Genomic DNA, 21,118 nt, shown 5'->3' with positions numbered 1-21,118 from the left:
CAGGAACCTAGAGTTGATTAAAACATGCTCCTGTGTAAAATAAGCATACCCTAATTGAGAGGACACACATTAAACACTGATTTTCCCATGTAAGAGAAAGTGCTATTACAGAAACATGTAAAAGTTTGGGTGCTGTTACAGAGGTATCCATTGGATAGAGGAAGTTAGGAGGCCTGGAAACGGAGGGTACGGGTTCAAAGGCTGATCAGAGCCCACTAGTGGTGAGAAAACAGGGGGGAATGTCTGAGCCAAGGTCTTGAGGATTAGAGTTCATGTAATGGCCACGGAAGAATTAAGAGTTTAGTGTCTCTAGAAGTTGGTCCAATAAATATTTATTCTAAATGTGAGTTACTGTGTTAGGCATTGGATATATAATAATGAATCCACTTACAGACCAATGGGAGAATTACTCACACAAGAAATGTAATACAATTATCCAAAAGTTATGAGAAAGAAAAGCCAAACAGAGTGCTAAGGGAGAGTAAGTTCGAGAGGGCATATTGGGCCCTGGTGGGTCTCAAAGTGAGGCTGGGCTAAGAGTTAATGCATGACTCGGAGACTGCCAAACTAAGCATAGGGCTCGCTGTCACAGATAGATAAAGGATGCATTCCAGAGGAATGGAAAACTAAAAACCAATGCACAGTGGGGGAAAAAATATTGTGTACAGTGAACCCTAGCAATTTTAGGTTGGTGGAGCCCAAATTTCCCAGAGAATATCCTATGTTTGGTCTGATCAAAGACAAGGTTAGGGGGTATGTAGGAGAGTTTCGTGAAATATGTTAGGCAAGTTGGACCTATTTTATAGATCAAAGGACTTTTTCACACAAAACTCAAAATCTTAGAATGAAGTAAAAAAAAAAAAAAATCTCCAAGGAACTCTAGCTGTTTACATGGATGGAAAGTACCATCATCAGAGTTGAATTTTAAATATACTAACTTGGTAGGGAGGAGACTTCAGGAGAATGGGTTTAAAGGTGGTGAGACTGAAGAGTCCAGTTAGGAGGCTATGCAGGGAAGAGATGGAGGGTGTCTGAACTAGGGCAGTAGCTGTAGAAATATGAAGGAGGGAATGAATTTGAAAACGCTGAGAGAAGAAAAACTGTCAGGACCTGGTGACTGACGAGGAGTGAGAAGTAGGGAAGAGAAATGGTTAAGTTCCTTGGGGCACCTGGGGGGCTCAGATGGTTAAGGATCTGCCTTTGGCTCAGGTCATGATCTCCAGGTCCTGGGATCAAGCCCCATGTTGGGCTCTCAACTCAGTAGGGAGTCTGCTTCTCCCTCTCCCTCTTCCCCTGCTTATGTGTGTGCGCGTGCTCTCTCTCTCTCAAATAAAAAAATCATTAAAAAAAAAAAAAGAGAGAAAAGAAATGGTTAGGTTCCAAGTTTTCACTTTGGGTAACTGGTACCTCTCCCAAGTGAGCTAGGAACTAAGAAGAAAGGCACTGTAGGGTGGGGATTATATGTTGAGTTTGATCTTAAGGTGCTTGTAGAGGTTTCACAGAAGAATGTCCACCAGGTTACTGAATACCTGAACTGGACACTTAGATGTGAGGGTCACCAGCATGTTGGAGTCAGTCAAAACTGTGATAAAGGACAGATCATCCAGGACCATTATGAAGCATGACAAGAGAAATGCCAGGGCTTAGAATCTGGGAAACACCAATATATAAGGGACTAGTGAAAGGAAAAAAAAGGCGGGGGGGATTCTATGATTGGGGCCAAAGGGGGAAAAAAAAAAAACAGATGGGTAAAAGGAAAGGCAGAACAATGGAATCAGGGAAACCATGAGATTGGGAGGTTTGCAGGTAAAGAATAATTAATGCTGTTAGGTGAAGTGAGAAAGTTTTTTAAGGACAGAAAGTAGACTATTGGACTTGACAAACACACATCATTGCGACCATAACAAGATTAATGTTAGTGGAACGACAGGAGTTTGCAGTAAGAGGAAACAGGATGAAAAGCGAGGAGGTGCCAGGGGTGACCAAGGCAAAGTGGGTCAAGGCCTGAGTCTGTTGGTCTCCAGCTAAAGAGTTTTCACATTCTCACGGGGACTGGATGGAGTTGGTGGAGATTTCTGCAGCGGCAATTGACATTATCAGACAAATTTGGAAAGATGACTCCGAAGCAGTGTAAGGATAAATTGAAATGAGTAGGTATTGGAAACAGAATAAAAACAATTTAGGAAGATACAGAAGCAAAAAAAATGACACTTCTGCCCTGCTTCCAAAATGACAAAGCACTTCACATACTACAGTCAGGAAGGACCAAAATAATCTTAAGATAATCAAAAACTCACAGAATCACACTGTTTCTGACCTCCAAGATATAAAACCTTGAATATTTCTCTGAAACCTAAAGTTTCTAACAGAACAATTTTGAACTTGGTTTTACTCATTTTATATCTGAAAATTTATTATGACCTCTGAAAATATGGACACCAGCTTGATGTCCCACCAAGAGTAGCACAAGAATTCCATGTAAACTAGGTAACCTTAGGTATGTTATATTTTTGCTTTTTTTTTTTTTGCCAGTGCTTTTGAGGTCTACCTATGTTTGCTGTAATTAAACACTTCTTTTCCTTTTCTAAAGATTTCTTTGAGAGAGTGAGTGAGCGTGGGGGACAGGGACAGGAGAGAGAGAGAATCCCAAGCAGACTCCCTGCTGAGTGTGGAGTGAGGCTCAATCTTATGTCCCTGAGATCATGACCTGAGCTGAAACCAAGAGTCAGATGCTTAACCAATGAGCCACCCAGGCGCCCCTATTTTCTTTTCCTTCTTAAGGTCACAGAGCAAGTAAAGTGATTCACAATTGGACTTCAGGCAATATAAGTTTAAAACCATCTCTCTTAAACATTAGAGTATATATTTCTCTTAATTTATCCTCCTCCTTCTCTCTTCAGTGTTGTGTGTTACTTGCACATGTATCTGTTCCTTTCAGCATGTGTCTAGTTCACGCTTGGTATCATCTTATTCAGCCTGTCTCTAGCATAGTGTTTTCTTGTACACAGGAGTTGACCAATGTTTATTAATGAAAAGAAAAACAATGTGAGCCAAAGGTATTTATGTAGAGTTAGAGTATACATGGCATGTGGTTGGTTACCTTGAGTATGACAGTTTATCAAAACAGATAATTGCTTTGTAAACGTTTGTGGAAGTGCATAACAGTTAACAGTAATGACGACAATAACTTTGAAGGTTAATAGCATTCTGCTTATAACCGCTATATATTTTAAATTTTCCAGAGCATTGGGCATGTATTCATCTTAGAGGATAGACAGAAATACTTTACTTTCTGATTTAAATTTAACTGAGTTAATCTCTGGGGTATGATAGGTGGTAGCTAGCTGCATATGATTCATCCCTTGAAACATCCCATGGAAATACCAGAGAAAAACAAAAAAGAATGTCAAGTCATAAAAGCACTAGACATTAGAGTACCCATCAAAGATTTCCCAGTATCTGGGAGGTCTTTGCCTAACTTCAGGGCAGATGGCTGGATTGAGAGATGTTCAGTGGCTGACTAGTGTCTAAACTCCTAAAATATTAACCTGACTAGAGAGGAAATGGGAGAGGATATTTCTAGCAACCATACAGTGTATACCCTGTATCTGAGATTGGGGCCTCGGCTGCTGGCCAGCAAGGCTGTCAACACTTCCCTATTCCATGCTAATGGCTTCTCAAGACAGTAGAGAGCTGTCTCTTGTTTCCCACACCTACTCACTCTATATCCATTAAAGAGTATACAACACCCAAGATTGCAATACAGCTTGTGTAACAGGGAACAGGCAATGGGATTTGAAGCTAGTTAGAAAAAAAGGGCTGGAAGAACACCGGGAACAGTATATCCTGGGGATTATATATAATCTTCAATGTTTAACTTCCAGCAAGACAAGAGTTCACAACTTGTTTAGATTATCCAGGGGAGAAAAAAAATCCAGCTCTTATGTATGGAGAACCCACCAATAGGAGCAGGTTAATCTCTCTCCCCAATCTAAAGGAGAGCTGCATTTAAATAAAGTCATGGGAAAGGGTGGAACATTTTTGGAGGCTTGGCTTCCAGTTTAAGATCTTCAGGTGAATGCTGACAATACCTAGGTGGTCAAAAAATACTGGTTCAAAGAAACTCTGTAAGTTTCCAAACAAGCAAGATGCAAACATCTTTACATATTATTTTAACATACACACATGCATGTACACACATGCACACATAGGTATATAGCAAAAGAACCAAAAGTATGGCAGGAAATACTTATCAACTAAAATCATCACAAAGTTCTCTCTATGTAGAGCTACAGATTTTTGTAACTTAAAAAATACACTTTGTATTTTTAAAATAATTTACCATTAGCATGTTTTATTACCTTAATTGGAAAAACATATATAAAACATATATTTTAAGTGTTAACTCAACTTTTGCCCTATTATTGATTTTATAAGTCTCTTTGTCACTTTTAGCATGAAACAAAGTAATCCAACACCATTTAAAATTTTTCTTTGATTGACTAAAGTAAAAATTTCTTTATATTTTTTAAAAAATATAACTTTGAAGTACTATATATAATGTAAAAGTGTATAACCTATATTATTCTTTAAAATACTATTAAACGAGATTTTTACAGAAGTCAACAACAAATCACCCATAAAATGTTTTTTCCTTTCAAAATTTATCATAGACCTAACCAGTTTCCCATTAATGTGTAGAGGCAAAAAAAATTACTATAAAATCACTGTAAAATAGATACCACTTTGGTTTCACTAAATAAAATATATTTAGACTTAATTTTGGAGATATTAATGGAATGATTTTTCACTCATGGCTACCTAAGGCAAAATACAGAGATTAGACTGGTGAAGATGTGGAAATCAAAGGAGAACAATGAAAAAACCCAGGATTTCATTTAATGCTAGTTTTCATTTCATTAGAACTTTACATCAGTTTTAATATCAAATTAGCCTTACAATGGTGTTTTCCTTGTGAGCTAATTAAAATTGTAAGCAATAAAATTTTCATTGTCTCGTAAATGAAAAAGGTAAATAGATTAAAGTCATAAATATGGTCCTCCTTAATTTGGTTCAAATTAAATTGTACATGTCTCAATATATCTAAAAATTAAAGATATAATAATTATCACCTCTTAGAACTCACATTACAATGTTCTTAAAACAAGTGACTTGGGAGTTAATCGTGACTTAGAATACTAAGATTAAAAGTTTAAGCATTTGAAAAAAAGTAAGCATTTGATATTAATTTTAAAAATAAAGCACTAAAATTCAGAATTTCCACATCACTCTTATGAATAGAGCCTTTTTTCCCTGGTTGGTAAAAATACCTGTCCTTTTTTTTTTTTTTTTTTTTTTGAGATGTGGGCTGGGAGGGGGAGAGAGGGAGAGAGAGAGAGAGAGAGAGAGAGAGAGAGAGAGAGAGAATGAATCTTAAGCAGGCTCCACACTCAGCGTAGAGCCAGATGTGGGACTCAATCTCACAACCCTTAGATCATGACCTGAGCCGAAATCAAGAGTCGGATGCTTAATCAACAGAGCCATCCAGGCACCCCAACCTGTCCTTTTCTAGAAACTGTGACTAGGATCATGGTAAGTTACAGATGGTACCTCTTGGTACCAAACAATAGTCTACGTTGAACTTTCCATTTCACATTCACTTTTAACCTAAATGGTAAATGATCAGGCAGTCAATATTATCAAGGAAATAGTAAGCATCAAAGTATACATTTCTTAGATGATGGAAAAAAAGAAAAAAAGACAAATTTTGAAGAAGGTATTAATCAGGGTTAGAGATTACACATCTTGGAAACCTTGAAAAAAATGGTCAGCAAAAATTGCTTTTTTGGTATGTAGGGTAGAAAGAGGGATTCTGGTTGGCCAATTTAGAGTTACAAGTACCCTGGCATAGGCATGATTCACTGGAAGCCTAACTCTGTTCTGTGACCTTAGAAAAGTAACTTTATCACTCCTAGATTCAGTTTCTCCATCTTTGAAAAGATCTAATCCTTCCAAGCTTTAACATGCTATGCATCTCTGAATACAGATAACTGGTTGTGTCCAGCCATAAACATTACTTCCTCCCATCATCAACATTTGATTCTACTGGAGCCCATGGTTAAGAAGGATGGTCAGAAAGCAGGGGACAAGGGAGTCATCTGCTGGCATCCTTTGCTCCTTGGGAGTTGTCAGCTAACAGGCTTCTACACAGTCTTCAATTTGCAAAGCACTTCCCTCTAACTTTCTGTGTGCCTCTTCTTTATGTGTGGTTATTGCCAAGGTGACGTTTCTTGCTTCTAAGCAACTCCTTGAAAATCAATTCCTTTTAAAGGCTGTAGTTTCAATGCTACTTATATTGTTCTCAGAGGGAGAGGGAAAACAGGATTTAAAGTACAATTAGCAATCTAAAACAACTGAATAGATCCTTGCAGCAAACCACCCCTTTAAAGTACACCTTCAAATAAAATAGGTCAAAAGGACTATTGTAATCTCTGAAAACGCTAACATTTCCCGACACAGACACAACTGAAAACAATGTATTAATAATGTTTAAATCACCTGACTTTGCTTTTTGAAGAAAATGGGGTTAGTGTCAAACCAATTTAACAAGTGGAATTTCAGCTTCATGGGAAAAGTTAGATTAACAAACTCAAAAAGATGATGCTTAAATTGCCAATAATGAGACAGTTACTGATATGCTTTCAGCTAAAACAATTGCTACAACATTATCAAGCATTAATTCTCAAATATTATTTGCAAAATGTTGGGAAGTCACGTGTATTTCAAATTATACATCCGATCCAATTCACTTGTTATTGTTTTGTAGGTATCACGATGGGTGAGGAGCGGGGAGGGAAGGACAATCTAACTCACATGCCTTTGCAGGGACAATTGTCCCTAATCACATCATCTTGTAGTTTTCAAGGGATTGAAATGCCCTTGATTCAAAAGATTTAAAGATCAATTTTTTATATATATATAAAACTAAGAGCAGGGTGATTGGAAGGAAGCACCATAAAGACAACAATAATTTTTAGATCCTTTGGAGATTTCAGAGAAACAATACAAGATGAAAGGAAAGCCTATCTGTATTCTAATGTCAGAAATACACTAAAACAGTATTTATCACATTTGCTCCCTAAAATTCAAAATAGCACGCATTTCAGTGATTGCATACATGCTTGTCACTACAGAGGGGGTCAAACGCTTAAGGATCCACTTTCTCTTTTGGCGAAAAGCATAACTTTTCATAGATGCTATGGATTGCTGGAACTCAACTACAGAGGTTTTGAGTGTGAGGGCAGTGGTGGGAGACAGGAAAGTAAGGAAATGTGTAGGGTTTGGAGAAATGGTGGAAGTTGAAGAGCAAGTAAGGCTGGGACCCTCAGGCTGACCATCAGCTTTCTCTGACACCTCTCCCCATCTGTGCCCGGATTTGGTCCCTTCATGTCTATGCTCTTACAGTACCCATGTATACCTCAATTATGCTGTCTTGTTATTTAATTTCTTCTTCCTCTTTACTCTAGATCAGAAGCTCACTGAAGCAAGAGATATCTTTTACTGCTATATCCTAATGTCCTATATAAATCCTCATACTTAAATACTCAGAATGTCTGTCAAATAAATGAATTGTTATCTTCTGGAATGGGGACTCCATAAGAGACTGGATCTTGACTTCTAGCTTGCTAATGTATCCTTAGGGCCGAGAAAACTTCTTGGCACATGGTAGGCCCTCAATAAATATTTCTTACAGGAATGAGTGATTCATTCATCAATTAAGCAGTACTCTCCTTAGAAAGCAGACTCATGGCTCAAGCAGCTAAAATAGACTAGTGCCTTCAAAATAAACAGTATCCCAATAGTTCTAGTTCAAATATAAATTCAATTAAGAGGGCCTGTACCGAAGTAAAGGTCGTTTGTTAAGGAAACCAAGGTGAAAAACACTGACTTAATGCTTTTCTCATTTGGTATTACAGATGCATGACCATAGTCTAATGAAATCTCAGATTTTGTGAGATACCTGGGGCTTCATTTTACAATAAATTGAAGACTCATTAAACACTCAGTTAAAATGTATTTGTTTGACAGAAATCACCTCCAGAGGACAACTTAATCCCTGATGCTGACGTGGAATTCCCTGCGTGTGTTTAGGGGTGAAAAGTAAGTCTATCAGAACGTTTATAAGAGCATTTATGTTTGCATAAATAAATGAAAAGCATCAAGGACTCCCAAAATTCTCATGATGAAAATAGACTCTGTGCCCAACATCATGACACAAAATACGCACAACAGTGTGCTTCTTTGGAAAGGAAACAGACTCCTGCTCTTGCTATCATATATTGGAATTTTTTTTTTTTTTAGATGGATTTACCATGTGGGAACAAATCCTCCTGGTCCTCGATCAACTGCTTGTCCAAACAGGAAAACTGTAATCCCTCTTCTCCCTCATGAATGTTCCAAAACAAAGAGTGTATTTTTATGCAACAAACTGAGCCAATAAATTGTGCCCTCATAGAAAATGTTTTGTGGTAAAAGGAGAGAGCATTTACAATAAGCAGGAGGTACCTTAGAGGACTGGGAAGTTCAGTATTAATGTTCAGATTATTTACCAGCAAAATAGATTCAGCCTCCTTCTTATGATGAGAACCTATTGTTAAATTTGAAGATATATAGTTAGTTATTCATAAATTCTTTTTTAAAACCTGTGTTATTCGTTGGCGAACAACAGGTCAAGAGTCAGTTTATTTATTTATTTATTTATTTAAGATTTTATTTATTTATTTGACAGAGATAGAGACACCCAGTGAGAGAGGGAACACAAGCAGGGGGAGTGGGAGAGGAAGAAGCAGGCTCATAGCGGAGGAGCCTGATGTGGGGCTCGATCCCATAACGCCGGGATCATGCCCTGAGCCGAAGGCAGACGCTTAACCGCTGTGCCACCCAGGCGCCCCAAGAGTCAATTTATAATTCAATTACAGGAGTATTATTTGGATAATATGGTAAAAAAAAAAAAAATCTCTGAGCTAGGACAAACAATCCTAAATTTTGTGTGGAACCAGAAAAGACCCGAATCACCAAGGAAAGGTTGAAAAAGAAAAAGAAAGCTGGCGGCATCACTTTGCCTGATTTCAAGCTATACTACAAAGCTGTGGTCACCAAGACAGCATAGTACTGGCACAAAAACAGACACATAGACCAATGGAACAGAATAGAGAACCCAGAAATGGACCCTCGACTCTATGGTCAACTAATCTTTGACAAAGCAGGAAAAAACATCCAGTGGAAAAAAGACAGTTTCTTCAATAAATGGTGCTGGGAAAATTGGAAAGCTACATGCAAAAGAATGAAACCTGACCACTGTCTCACACCCGACACAAAGATAAACTCCAAATGGATGAAAGACCTTGATATGAGACAGGAATCCACCAAAATCATAGAGGAGAACATAGGCTGTAACCTCTTTGACATTGGCCACAGCAACTTCTTTCATGACACATCTCCAAAGGCAAGAGAAACAAAAGAAAAAAATGAACTTTTGGAACTTCATCAAGATAAAAAGTTTCTGCACAGCAAAGGAAACAGTCATCAAAACAAAGAGACAACCCACAGAATGGGAGAAGATATTTGCAAATGAAACTAGAGATAAAAGGCTGGTATCCAAGATCTATAAAGAACTTCTCAAACTCAATACACGAGAAACAAATAATCAAATCCAAAAATGGGCAGAATATATGAATAGACACATTTCCAATGAAGACATACGAATGGCTAACAGACACATGAAAAAAATGTTCAAAATCATTAGCCATCAGGGAAATTCAAATCAAAACCACATTGAGATACCACCTTATGCCAGTTAGAATGGCAAAAATTAATAAGGCAAGAAACAACAAATGTTGGAGAGGATGTGGAGAAAGGGGAAGCCTCTTACACTGTTGGTGGGAATCCAAGTTGGTACAGCCACTATAGAAAACAGTGTGGAGGTACCTCAAAAAGTTAAAAATTGAGCTACCCTATTCACCAATTGCACTACTGGGTATTTACCCCAAAGATACAGACATAGTGAAGAGAAGGGCCATATGCACCCCAATGTTCATAACAGCATTGTCCACAATAGCTAAATTGTGGAAGAAGCTGAGATGCCCTTCAACAGATGACTGGATTAAGAAGATGTGGTACATATATACAACGGAATATTACTCAGCCACCAGAAAGAACGATTACCCAACATTTGCAGCAACATGGATGGGACTGGAGGAGATTATGCTAAGTGAAATAAGTCAAGCAGAGAAAGACAATTATCATATGGTTTCACTTATTTATGGAACATAAGGAATAGCAGAGAGATTGGTAGGAGAAGGAAGGGAAGAATGAAGGTGGGGTAAACAGAAGGGGCATGAACCACAAGAGACTATGGACTCTGGGAAACAAACTGAGGGCTTCAGAGGGAAGGGAGGTGGGGGATCGGGATAGGCCGGTGAGACCAGTGATGGGTATTAAGGAGGGCACATATTGCATGGAGCACTGGGTATTATATGCAAACAATGAATCATGGAACACTACATCAAAAACTAATGATGTACTGTAGGGTGACTAACATAATAAAAATTTAAAAAAAAAAAATCTCTGAAAGTTATATTTCAACACCTAACAGATGAACGTCAGTACTCTGATACTTCTCCAAATTAATAAATAATCAATCAATATGGTATGCTCTAAAATGTATAAGGTAAAATAGATACCTACACCAGTTTTCAAGTTCTATTTTGCATGCTTCTGGCAACTCTGAACTTTTTTTTTTTTTAAGACTTACTTATTCAAAAGAGAGAGATTGAGAGAGTGTGCAAGTTGGAGGAGGGGGAGAGGGAGAGAAAGAATCCCAAGCAGACTCCCTGTTGAATGTGGAGCCCTATGCTGGGCTGGATCTCCAGACCCAGAGATCATGACCTGAGCTGAAAACTAAGAATAGGACCTTCAACTGACTGAGCCACCCTGGAGCCCTGGCAACTGTGAACTCCTGGTATGAAGAAATATGCCAGGAGAAGCTGAGAATAAACAGCCTCTACTTCTGATTCATTCAATTAAAAATATGTACTGAGTTTCTATCATGTACCCAGAATTTTTTATAAGGCAGTAATAAAACATACGGCTATTGGATTCGAGATATCAAATTGTACATCTTTGAACAGAATTCAAGTGTCCCTCTAAGTGACACCATTTGATTATGTCTCTTAAACTAGATTACACATGTAATTATATTATTAACTTATTGATATAAAATGTGTACAGGTCTATATTTCCATAAAAACTATTTCAACAACTAAGGATCATCAATGAATAGTAAATGAAGAGATCATATTTGTGTTGGTAGTCAAAATTTTTAGGACTTCGTAGACTGTCAAACAACAGGAATATTTTTTATTCTGACGAGATGGTAAAATTCGTACTGTCAAAGCAAAATTGTACTGGATATGATGAAATAGGCCAGGAAAATTTTATTCGAGGGTGTGCAATAAGGAAAAGAAATCAAATTCAGTCTGAACTCAACTCCACTAAAATAACAAATGGGGACATTTTTAATGGCTGAATTGGAAGGGGATGAATGGGAGTTTTTAAGAGCTGGAGCTGGGGGAATCATAGTCACCTGTGTTTGTTAACTGGCATTACCCAAAGAAAAGATAAACTTTCTCTTATTCTCATGACCCCAGATAGTATTACAACTTGGAACAAGGCACCTGTCCAAATTAGGTTCCTACCGCCCCCTCCTCCCACCCCCCATAGAGACTGGGAAACAGGGGTCTATACTCCTTGATGATTGCATTTGAGAGAGATGCCCCCCATGTCCTTGAGAAAGCTAGTCCTGGGTTGTAAAACAGGCAAGAGGCTTTCAAAATATTTACAATTTAAAGAATTAACCATTGTAAGTTTTCTAAAGTAAATGCTGTAAGAAAAGGAAGGTCAGGGACCTTTGGGTTTAAGCCTTCTGGATTTTGTAAAGGCCAAGGTGAGAGGGAGGTCAGGGGCCTAGAGGCAAGTAAGAAGTGTGTCTAAAGCTTTGTCAGGTTGAGGGAAATGTGAGGGCCATCTTGGTCAGTACTCAAAGCCGAAAAAAACACTTAATAAAGAAAAATATCAGTATCAAATCAAATGTATAACCGGAAGTAGATACAGTTGATCCTTGAAAAATACAGGGGTTAGGGTCACTGACTCCTGCACAGTCAAAACTCCACATATAACTTTTGACTCCCCAAAAACTTAACTAATAGCATACTATTAACTGTGACACATATTATTCACCAGTCACATAAATAGTCATAAACATGTATTTTGTGGGTTTTTATATTGTACGTATTCTTAGAATAAGCTAGAGAAAGAAAGCATTAAGAAAATCGTAAGGAAAATACACTTACACTACTGTAAAAAAAATCTATAATCTGTAAGTAGACCAACAGTCCAAACCCTTGCTGTTCAAGGGCCAACTACATGATCTGCATTTTATCATCAAAGTGCTTTTCTCAATTTATTACCAAAAAAGAAGACATTTTTCTCCTTATGCCTTTCTGCCCTTGCTTTCACTCTTTAAACCAGCAGTTGGCAATCTAAGGCCACAGCCAAACCCAGCCCACAGTTTTTGTTTTTAAAATAAAATGTTGTCAGTACATGGCCATGCCCATTTGTTTACTTAGTATCTATGGCTGCTTTTGCACTTGGAATGCAGAGTGGAGCAGTTGTGACAGAGACTGCAGGACCCACAAAGCTAAAAATGTTTACTATGTGCCCCTTCATAATTATGGGCTCACATGTGGGTCACTGGATACCAAAGAAGTATCCAAAAATATTTTATTGTTACTGTTTACTTAGGTTAAAGGTAAGAGAAAAATAGAAGTGATAAAATGAATAAAGGATGCTCTTCCTCTTTTAAACTATCATATAGTTACCCTTTCTCTACATTAACATGATTGTGCTTCTCAGAATGTAGGAAACACGGCAAAGAAGTAATGTGACATCAGCTCACAGAAATATTTTGGAATAAATTTAACTTGATCCTTTCTTTTACTGGTATTTTTTCCTGAAGCAGGTTTTTCACTGCTGTTGTTTTGTTGTTGTCGTTTTTAACATAGCTCCCTTTAGGCAGAACAGTTCTTTTATTTTTGACTGTTAAGCACGGTTGCATTTCTATTGTGCTCAATTTGATATGAGGTATTCTGAATAATAGCCAATGACATGGGACAGAGCCGACGACAAAGTCACAGACTCCATTATGGCTGCCCAATTACAAAATAGGTTGCCTTAAAAGGAGCGTGCTGTTGCTGTGTGTGAACAAGCAGAGGGATGAAGACCATCAGTAACGGATGCAGCAACAGGGTTTCTGATCTGGAGAGAGGTTCAGTTGACCTCTAAGTTCCTCTTCCCCTCCATAATCTATAAGTCTTTATTATTTAGATTTAGGACATTCTTTCAACTAAAAAAAATACAATTGATCAAAAAAATTTTAAATGTAGTCTGACATATGCTGTTCTGAAATTATGACTGGTGATTAAATGCTAGGAACAGTAAACTTTGTAGAAGAGCATTGATTTTGGTCCAGTCCACATCCATCATTAGATGGTTGAAAATGACTGATTATCTGCGCCAGCATCTATTTGCTTAACATGAAAATATGTTCTCATCCTTAATATGAACGTAGTTTTCTAATGTATGTACATAAATAGCTTACATCTTATATATCGTATATATCTAAACAAGATGCATTTATACACCGAGACCAGGTTTCAAAAGGTAAGCTGTAGACAAGAGATAACCCAATTCTTAACTCTTACTGAAACTCCTTAGTAAAGGTCTATATGGGTCACTTCCATAGAACCACATTTACTGCAGTTTGTGTGTTCTCAATAAATCTTGTTTTTGCTGAATTAGCAGCACTGATATAAATATAGGAAGGAAGAATATGCAGCCTATTGTTTGGGTCGAGACACTGTCATGGCCCTGGATGTGTCTCTGACACTAACAGACTCTGTAAGTTTGATGATGCACTTCAATCATCACGCTTTAGCTTTCTCAGATATCAAATAAGTCATGGCTTCTCAAACTTTAGAGTTTAAGAGGAACATCTGGAGGGCTTATTAAAACACAGATCACTGGGCCCCACTCCGAGAGTTTCTGATTCGGTAGGTTTGGGGTAGGGTGGAGAATTTGCATTTGCAAGTTCCCAGTTGTTGCTAACGCTCAGTTCAACAGAGCACACTCTGAGAACAAAATAAGGTTTGGGAAGGTGGTGGTAGTGAACTACCAAATCATTAATTAACACTTTATAGGTGTGAGAGAGAGTAGCCAGCATCCAATGGGCACATTCAGATCTAATTGACTTTGTAATCAAAATTTCATTTGAATTAGAAGAAAGGAGATGAATTTTTTTTTTTCTTTAGATTTCAACAGAGATCTTCGAACACTGTACGTATTCTAGGGTACTTACGTCATAGCTTGATAAATGGATTCAATCCCATAACGCATGGCAAATTCATCGACTATTTCTTGGGAAGCATCATCAAAGAAAACCTTCCAGGCTTCCTCCCCTTTGACCTCTGGGATTTTCACTCCACCATTAGACTTCACTTCAGTCAAGTAATGGAACAGATTCTAAAAGTAAGTGGTTTTCAGTTGTTCAGTAATTCCTCAGAATAGGCCAGAAATAGGTAACTGTATCTCTCGGTAATTTACATTTGCATTGAGATTGCATCTAATGTTTCATCAGCATATAGAAGCAGTAGGAATATATTGGATTTTTTTTCTAACTCACCTCATATTATGCAAATTGGTTTTGTTTCTGCCTAGGTTTACACAGAATCAATGATTCAAATGTTTCATATGTACCAATTCACTGTAGAAGGAAGTAAAAGTTTTTGCATGTAAACAATTCTACATGCTAGAACCTACTTTGCACTCATGGGCTCGGAGTAAATTATAGGGCCCTGAATGAATACTGTAATTTGGCTATGTTAATACAGAATTTTAGTATGTTAAGGGCTTTGACTGTGAAATGGTAGGAGTCAGAGCTATGAATTGAAATTAAGAATGAATGAGAATTTTGTAATGAAATAAAAATTACTACATACAATTTCTTTTTGCTTCTACCAAGTTTGAGAACTGACATATGGATCCAGCCTGGGTCACTAAAGGACCCTTTCTTGGATTTAATTCTCTTTGCTTCTTGCAGTAGCAGAAAAGGACTCTGGAAAGCGAAGTATAATGCTGTTCCTCTGATCCCAAATATTCTCTGCCCAAACTTTAAGGCCAGAGTTGGCTCTCTATCCTGCCAGTTCAGGGATTTCTATTTATTGATTTGAAAACTGAACCACCTTTCTTAAAGGACTAATACCACTGGCCAGACTGGAGTCAGGAAATGAAGCCTAGGTCCTGTATCTAATTACGTGTAATGTGTAAATGACTTAAATACTCATCCCCATTCCTTCTTTAGTAAAATGGAAGTGCAAATAATTCCACATGTAAAGTTTCATAGATACATTTAGGAAAAATTATGTACAAAGAGCAGAGATTCTCTGTTATCTTTTTCTACCTTAGGAAGTTACTTTCTTCTCCACCTCTCTGAACATGGGGAAAGGCACATTCCTCAGCTTCACCTCTTATTTTCTGAAACATGGGACAAGTGTCCTTTTTATCAGAGAAAGGCTCTCGGGACAACTCCAAGCTCTCAGATGCAAAGCAACCAAAAGAAGTCCAAGATTACACGTCTGTATATCTACACTGAGGTGAATCTGCCCTTTGAATTCAAACTGGGTAGTCTAACGTCTACGCCAACCAAGGCCTACACTTCAGGGGTGGGTATATGCTCTACTATTCGTGGGTGGTAAGGACGTTTTGATCCTCTCTCTCCCTAGCATGTCTGTGGAATCAGTAATTAAAATGGTGGATGGTTCAATATGTATGAAGCTCTTTGTTATTCTAGAAAAAGGAAAAAAAAAATCATTGCTTATTACACTGGCTACCAAAAGCCACTGATGTAATATCAGCATTTTTGTATTTCTAATCCTCCCCACTAAATCTTTAATAAAATATGAACACTAACTCAGAGTTCTCAAAAATAATCATATTTGGATCCTCTCCTGCATTACTGAAGTACTGTATGTTTAATGCTTCCAAAATATTTGTCCTAACTTTTGTTTTTTAAACAAAGCCTTTTGATATTTGCCTTGTTTGTTAATACCTGCCTCTTGCGTTTGTTCTCTCAGTAGAGGACATCTGCCCACTCCACAGAGAGCAACGCATAGGCTGTAGGACACCCTAGCACATCGCAAGCTATAGTACAGGGTCAGAACTCCGGGAACAACTGCACAAACCTAACTCAATTATATTTTGAAACCAAATATTTTGTTGTATAATCCATAAAGACCTATTTCTTTTCTAAGTTTTATTATTAATACAATTCAATTCACTTACCTCATGCAAACATGTATACTGTATATGATATGGGGCAACCTTCTCCTCTCCTTTTATTTCCACATTGATTTTCAATCGAATGGCCCCAGACACAGCGGACTTATCCGTCCGTTTCTCTGACAAAGCAAAAAAGTAATTGGTCATTTTTGAAAATACCATATTTCTCAAAGAATTTCTCAAAAGCTTTAAAAAGGCTTCCAGGGCTAAAAGCCACTTTTCTGGATCAGGTTTGATTATTAACTAGCCATTATGATTCTGGTAAACACAATTTAAAATACTGTTCCTATAGTGTCACTAATTGTCAAACTGCATTATGGACACGTCAAATAAAGAAGCGTAATCAGAAGACCCTGCCATTCTGCTACAAATTTCTGTGTACTTGATCAGTTTATACAAGGAAATTAATTGTTTGGGCAATTAAAAGCAGGATGACGTAAAAATACAATTAACAGGAAAACTATTTCATGCAAAAGCTTTCACTTCTCTTTCTATGCTTGAAAAGATACGTCAAAGCTCTAACAAAAAATTTGTTCATAATTCATCAGTGATTCATAAAGACCTGCAGTCTATGGCCTGTGTTTACTAATGTGTTGGATTAACTGTTTATTTGGATGGAATCAACATGTAGTCAATTCAGTCAAATAATGTGTATGTGTGATATGATCTGATCAGTAGCTTTAAGAGGAAAAAAAAAAGCATAACCACAAAATTCCTAGAGTTTGTACATAGGGGACCTACATTTGATATCTACTTCACAGATGAAATAAAAAGAGGCAAGCTGACCCATTTCACAAATGAAACACAAGGAGGTAGAGTGACAGAGAAAGTGGCGAAGACTTATTGACCCTCTTTCTAAGCATAACTATTTATAGTCATGAAAGTACAGTGAAATCATAAAGTCTGCCTTTTTCTTGTGGAATGTCTGCTGACTTTTCGTTGTTAATATTTGATAGTCATTATGTTATGAAGATTCTTCCCTGAGGAGTGCCAGGATCATGAGAGTTTCTCCTACTGTCTGGGAGATAGTTGATTCTCAACAAATATTCAAGTTCTCCACTGGGGCCAAAAGAATGCAAGTCCTGGAATCTTTTTATCACAGACCTCTGTCCAAAGTCCCAGGGAGCATTGCTGGTTCTTTAACTATCATCCTCCCCATAGACCAATGGGACACAAGCTCTGCTTAGATGCCCAGGGATTTGGGCCAAGTCCTCCTCTGCATGGCAGAATGAATTCTATGTGATATGTACTCTATTGTACAATATGTACTCTATTGTACAAAGAGTACAAACATGGTACTTATGGGAATTGAACCTACTGAAGGATTTTACACGAATCTAAAATCTGTCGTTCCCAGCCTCCCTCCTTCTCTCCTTCTCTCTCCTCTAAAACTCCCAATATCAGCAAAAGAGGGCACAAACATAAAAACTGACGGTGAGCTGAGATTTCCCTGTCCCGTTGCATCATATTTTCCTCCCCATACATGGAAGGACCATTTCAGCGTAAGAGCTGAATAGCCGATTTTTACTGATTTTACTAATAGCTCATTCGAGCTCCTTGACAAAGTGAATAGACCCACATCAAAAAACATGTGACAGGAGGCAAAGACATCAAAAGAATTGTTCTTTTGTCAAAAGAATGATTTAAGGAATTTCTGCTTTGGATTCTAACTACTTCAATTCAAGGACATGCTAACCTACTACAGAATAAAAAGTCTATGTACAGGTAAACCAGTTTACAACACAATTTGTGAGTATTGCACAGAGCTCAGGGCCTGAAGTTTGCTCTTACCTAACATCTCTGTTTTGATATAGAAAGTTGTCTTATAGTATAAACAAGATACAAGAGGATGATCACTATAACTGAAAAAATGCATCAATAATGTAGAAGCACCAATTTTCTTTAAGGAAGATTTCTTTAAATTATATCTTGATATTGGGTTCTTAGTCTAGCTTGAATCATTTGTATCCAGATAAGTTATATATCTTTCCTTCTTTAAAATTATTGTATTATTTAGAGTTTCATTAACTCTATGACTTTATCCTTTCACTTTGTCAAATATTACATTATTTGAATTATGTGGGTTTATCAAAAAGCCAAAAGCACTCTTTAATTTACTACAATATATTGATATCCTAAATGGAAACTCTTTGTAATCCTGGGACTGTATAAACACTTCCTTGATTTAATCAGCCCTTAAAAATTTAACTAAAATATTTCAGATCATATGGCTAAAACATTTTTGATCTGACAATACTCAGTTTGTTCTCTGTATTGATAGATCAGATTCTGGTTTTTGTTTACTCATTTGTTTTGTCTTTTAGATTCCATTTATGAGTGAATGGGGTTGGGGGAATGGGCAAAATAGGTGAAGGGGAGTGGGAGAAACAGGCTTGTGGTTATGGAATGAGTAAATCTTGGGAATAAGAGGTACAGCACAGGGAATATAGTCAATAATACTGTACTAGTGTTGCATGGTGATGGATGGTAGTTACACTTGTGTGAACACAGCATAGCATCCAGAGTTGAATCAGTACGTTGTACACCTGAAGCTAATGGAAAATTGTGTATCTACTATAGGCAAACACGTTTTTTTAAAAAGATATTTTGGATCATGTCCTTTATAGAAACTGAGCTGATCCATATATTTTTTACTACTATTAAATCAGCACTGAAGATTCTAGATTATTCAATTACTGTAAAAGTCAAAATACAACTTTATTTAATTCTTGGTTCCATAATAAAATTACATTTAAAAAGTCATGCCAGCTAAACATATTCTCGATATTTTTATCAAGAGAGTAAACATAAATCCACATATATATGGCTTTGCCAACTAAACCCTACTTTTCTATCATCATTTGAAAGATATTCAAAATACACTTTTCCTTTATTGCTAAAATTTCAGTAAGGGACCAAAAGGAAATGAGTCAAATAGCATAAAGTCATATGTTTTTTATTTCCTATACATTTGGCAAAATTTTTGAAGCTATATTTATGAATTAAAAATCAAGAAGGGGATATTTTTTCCTAAAAGACACCCAGTTGATTTTTTGAAAGGGTTTCTCTTTTCTTCTCAAATTTACCAACATTTTTCAGTAATACTGAATTTGAATAAATATTTCAGCAGAATGCTATAGAAAGTCATTGATTATTTTTACTTATATGGGAATATAACACAGGCCACAGATATTCTGAAATTTTATTTAACTGTTTTTCAAGTAAATTTAAAAATAGTTACCTAAGTTGTACCAGACATCCATCTCTCCACTCAGGGTTCTCACTTCTACAATTGTTTGTCCCAAAAAGTCATCTGACTCCTTTTTGAAATGTTGCTTGACTCTGGATTTAATGTCATCATCTTCATCCCACACTCTGACTTTGATTCGGTCTGTGGAGTTATGACACTCACTGAAAAGAAATGTGGATAAGTTAACAACCATTGGTAACTGCTCGAACTAGCATTTGACCTTAGCAACTCTTTCTAAACCTGTCTAATCCAGAAACGCATAGTATGTTATCTAATAAATGAGATTTCCCACTGACCCATTCCATCTATAGGATGTTACAAGTGTCAGGGATATTGAAAAATGTTGCATTTAAGCAATGTTAGTACAGGGTAATCATACCCTATTCCATCATATTTCCTTTAACTGAATTAAATATAATCAAATATGGGTCAAAAATCTTTAGTGTATTTTCTCTGTGATATATTTCCTTTTTGCAGTGGTTATCTAGAACAACACAACCATGCTCAGAAAATACTGCACCATCAATATAAAGCTAATTTTACTGCTATGGATGTCACAGAGTATAAATGACAATACAGTTATGTACTAGTACTTAATAAACTAAAAATCCCAGTAAGTATATAAGATACTGTTAAATCAATGAGAATTAGAGCAAAATCCTTCTGTTTTTAAGAATAAACTGCACACTTTCATCCATTTCTCATTTCAAGTTTCCCTCCACCTACTCTTCTTGAACCCACACATATGATGTTAGTATTTCCCACACATATTATGGTGTTTCCTGACCCTATGGCTTTTGTATACACTCTTCCCTATGCTCCTGTGCCTGCCAACCAATCATTCTTTAAGCATTGGGTCATCACCAGTTCTTTTTTTTTGTAGCTATTGAGCCAATTAGGATGATCAATGATGAGCTCTAATTTGCTCTGCACATGCCTTCACTCTAGCATAAGGATCTTCAACATGGGATGAGTGGATGAATTCTGAACATCGAAAATGTATAAAGAACTTATAAAACTCAACATCCAAAAAACAAATAATCCAGTTAAACAATGGGCAGAAGATGCAAACAGACATTTTTCCAAAGAAGACATACAGATGGCTAACAGACACATGAAAAAATGTTCAACATTACTCATCAAGGAAATACAAATAAAAACTACCATGAGATATCACCTCACACCAGTCAGAATAGCTAAAATTAACAACCCAGGAAACAACAGATGTTAGCGAGGATGCAGAGAAAGGGGAACCCTCTACACTGTTGGTGGGAATGCAAACTCTTGTAGCCACTCTGGAAAACAGTATGGATGGTCCTCAAAAAGTTACAACTAGAACTACCCTATGATCCAGCAATTGCACAACCAGAAGAATGAAACTGGACCACGTTCTTACACTATACACAAAAAAATTCA

At 37.0% G+C, this 21,118-nt stretch overlaps 1 protein-coding gene across 3 annotated transcripts in view; it reads right to left on the bottom strand.

Annotated features, from left to right (window-relative positions):
* UNC13C (unc-13 homolog C) overlaps window positions 1-21,118 on the bottom strand; it is a 755,970-nt gene that overhangs the window by 261,832 nt on the left and 473,020 nt on the right. For all 3 annotated transcript variants that reach the window (XM_057306313.1, XM_057306314.1, XM_048219406.2), the window contains 3 exons: window positions 19,694-19,863; window positions 16,456-16,571; window positions 14,474-14,637 (listed from right to left, as the gene is read on the bottom strand). In XM_057306313.1, coding sequence (XP_057162296.1) covers window positions 14,474-14,637; window positions 16,456-16,571; window positions 19,694-19,863 — 450 coding nt within the window. The remainder of the gene's footprint in view (window positions 1-14,473; window positions 14,638-16,455; window positions 16,572-19,693; window positions 19,864-21,118) is intronic.

Source organism: Ursus arctos, unplaced genomic scaffold (assembly GCF_023065955.2).
Source record: "Ursus arctos isolate Adak ecotype North America unplaced genomic scaffold, UrsArc2.0 scaffold_36, whole genome shotgun sequence".
NCBI lineage: Eukaryota > Metazoa > Chordata > Mammalia > Carnivora > Ursidae > Ursus > Ursus arctos.
This window is presented reverse-complemented; position numbering and strand designations above follow the sequence as displayed.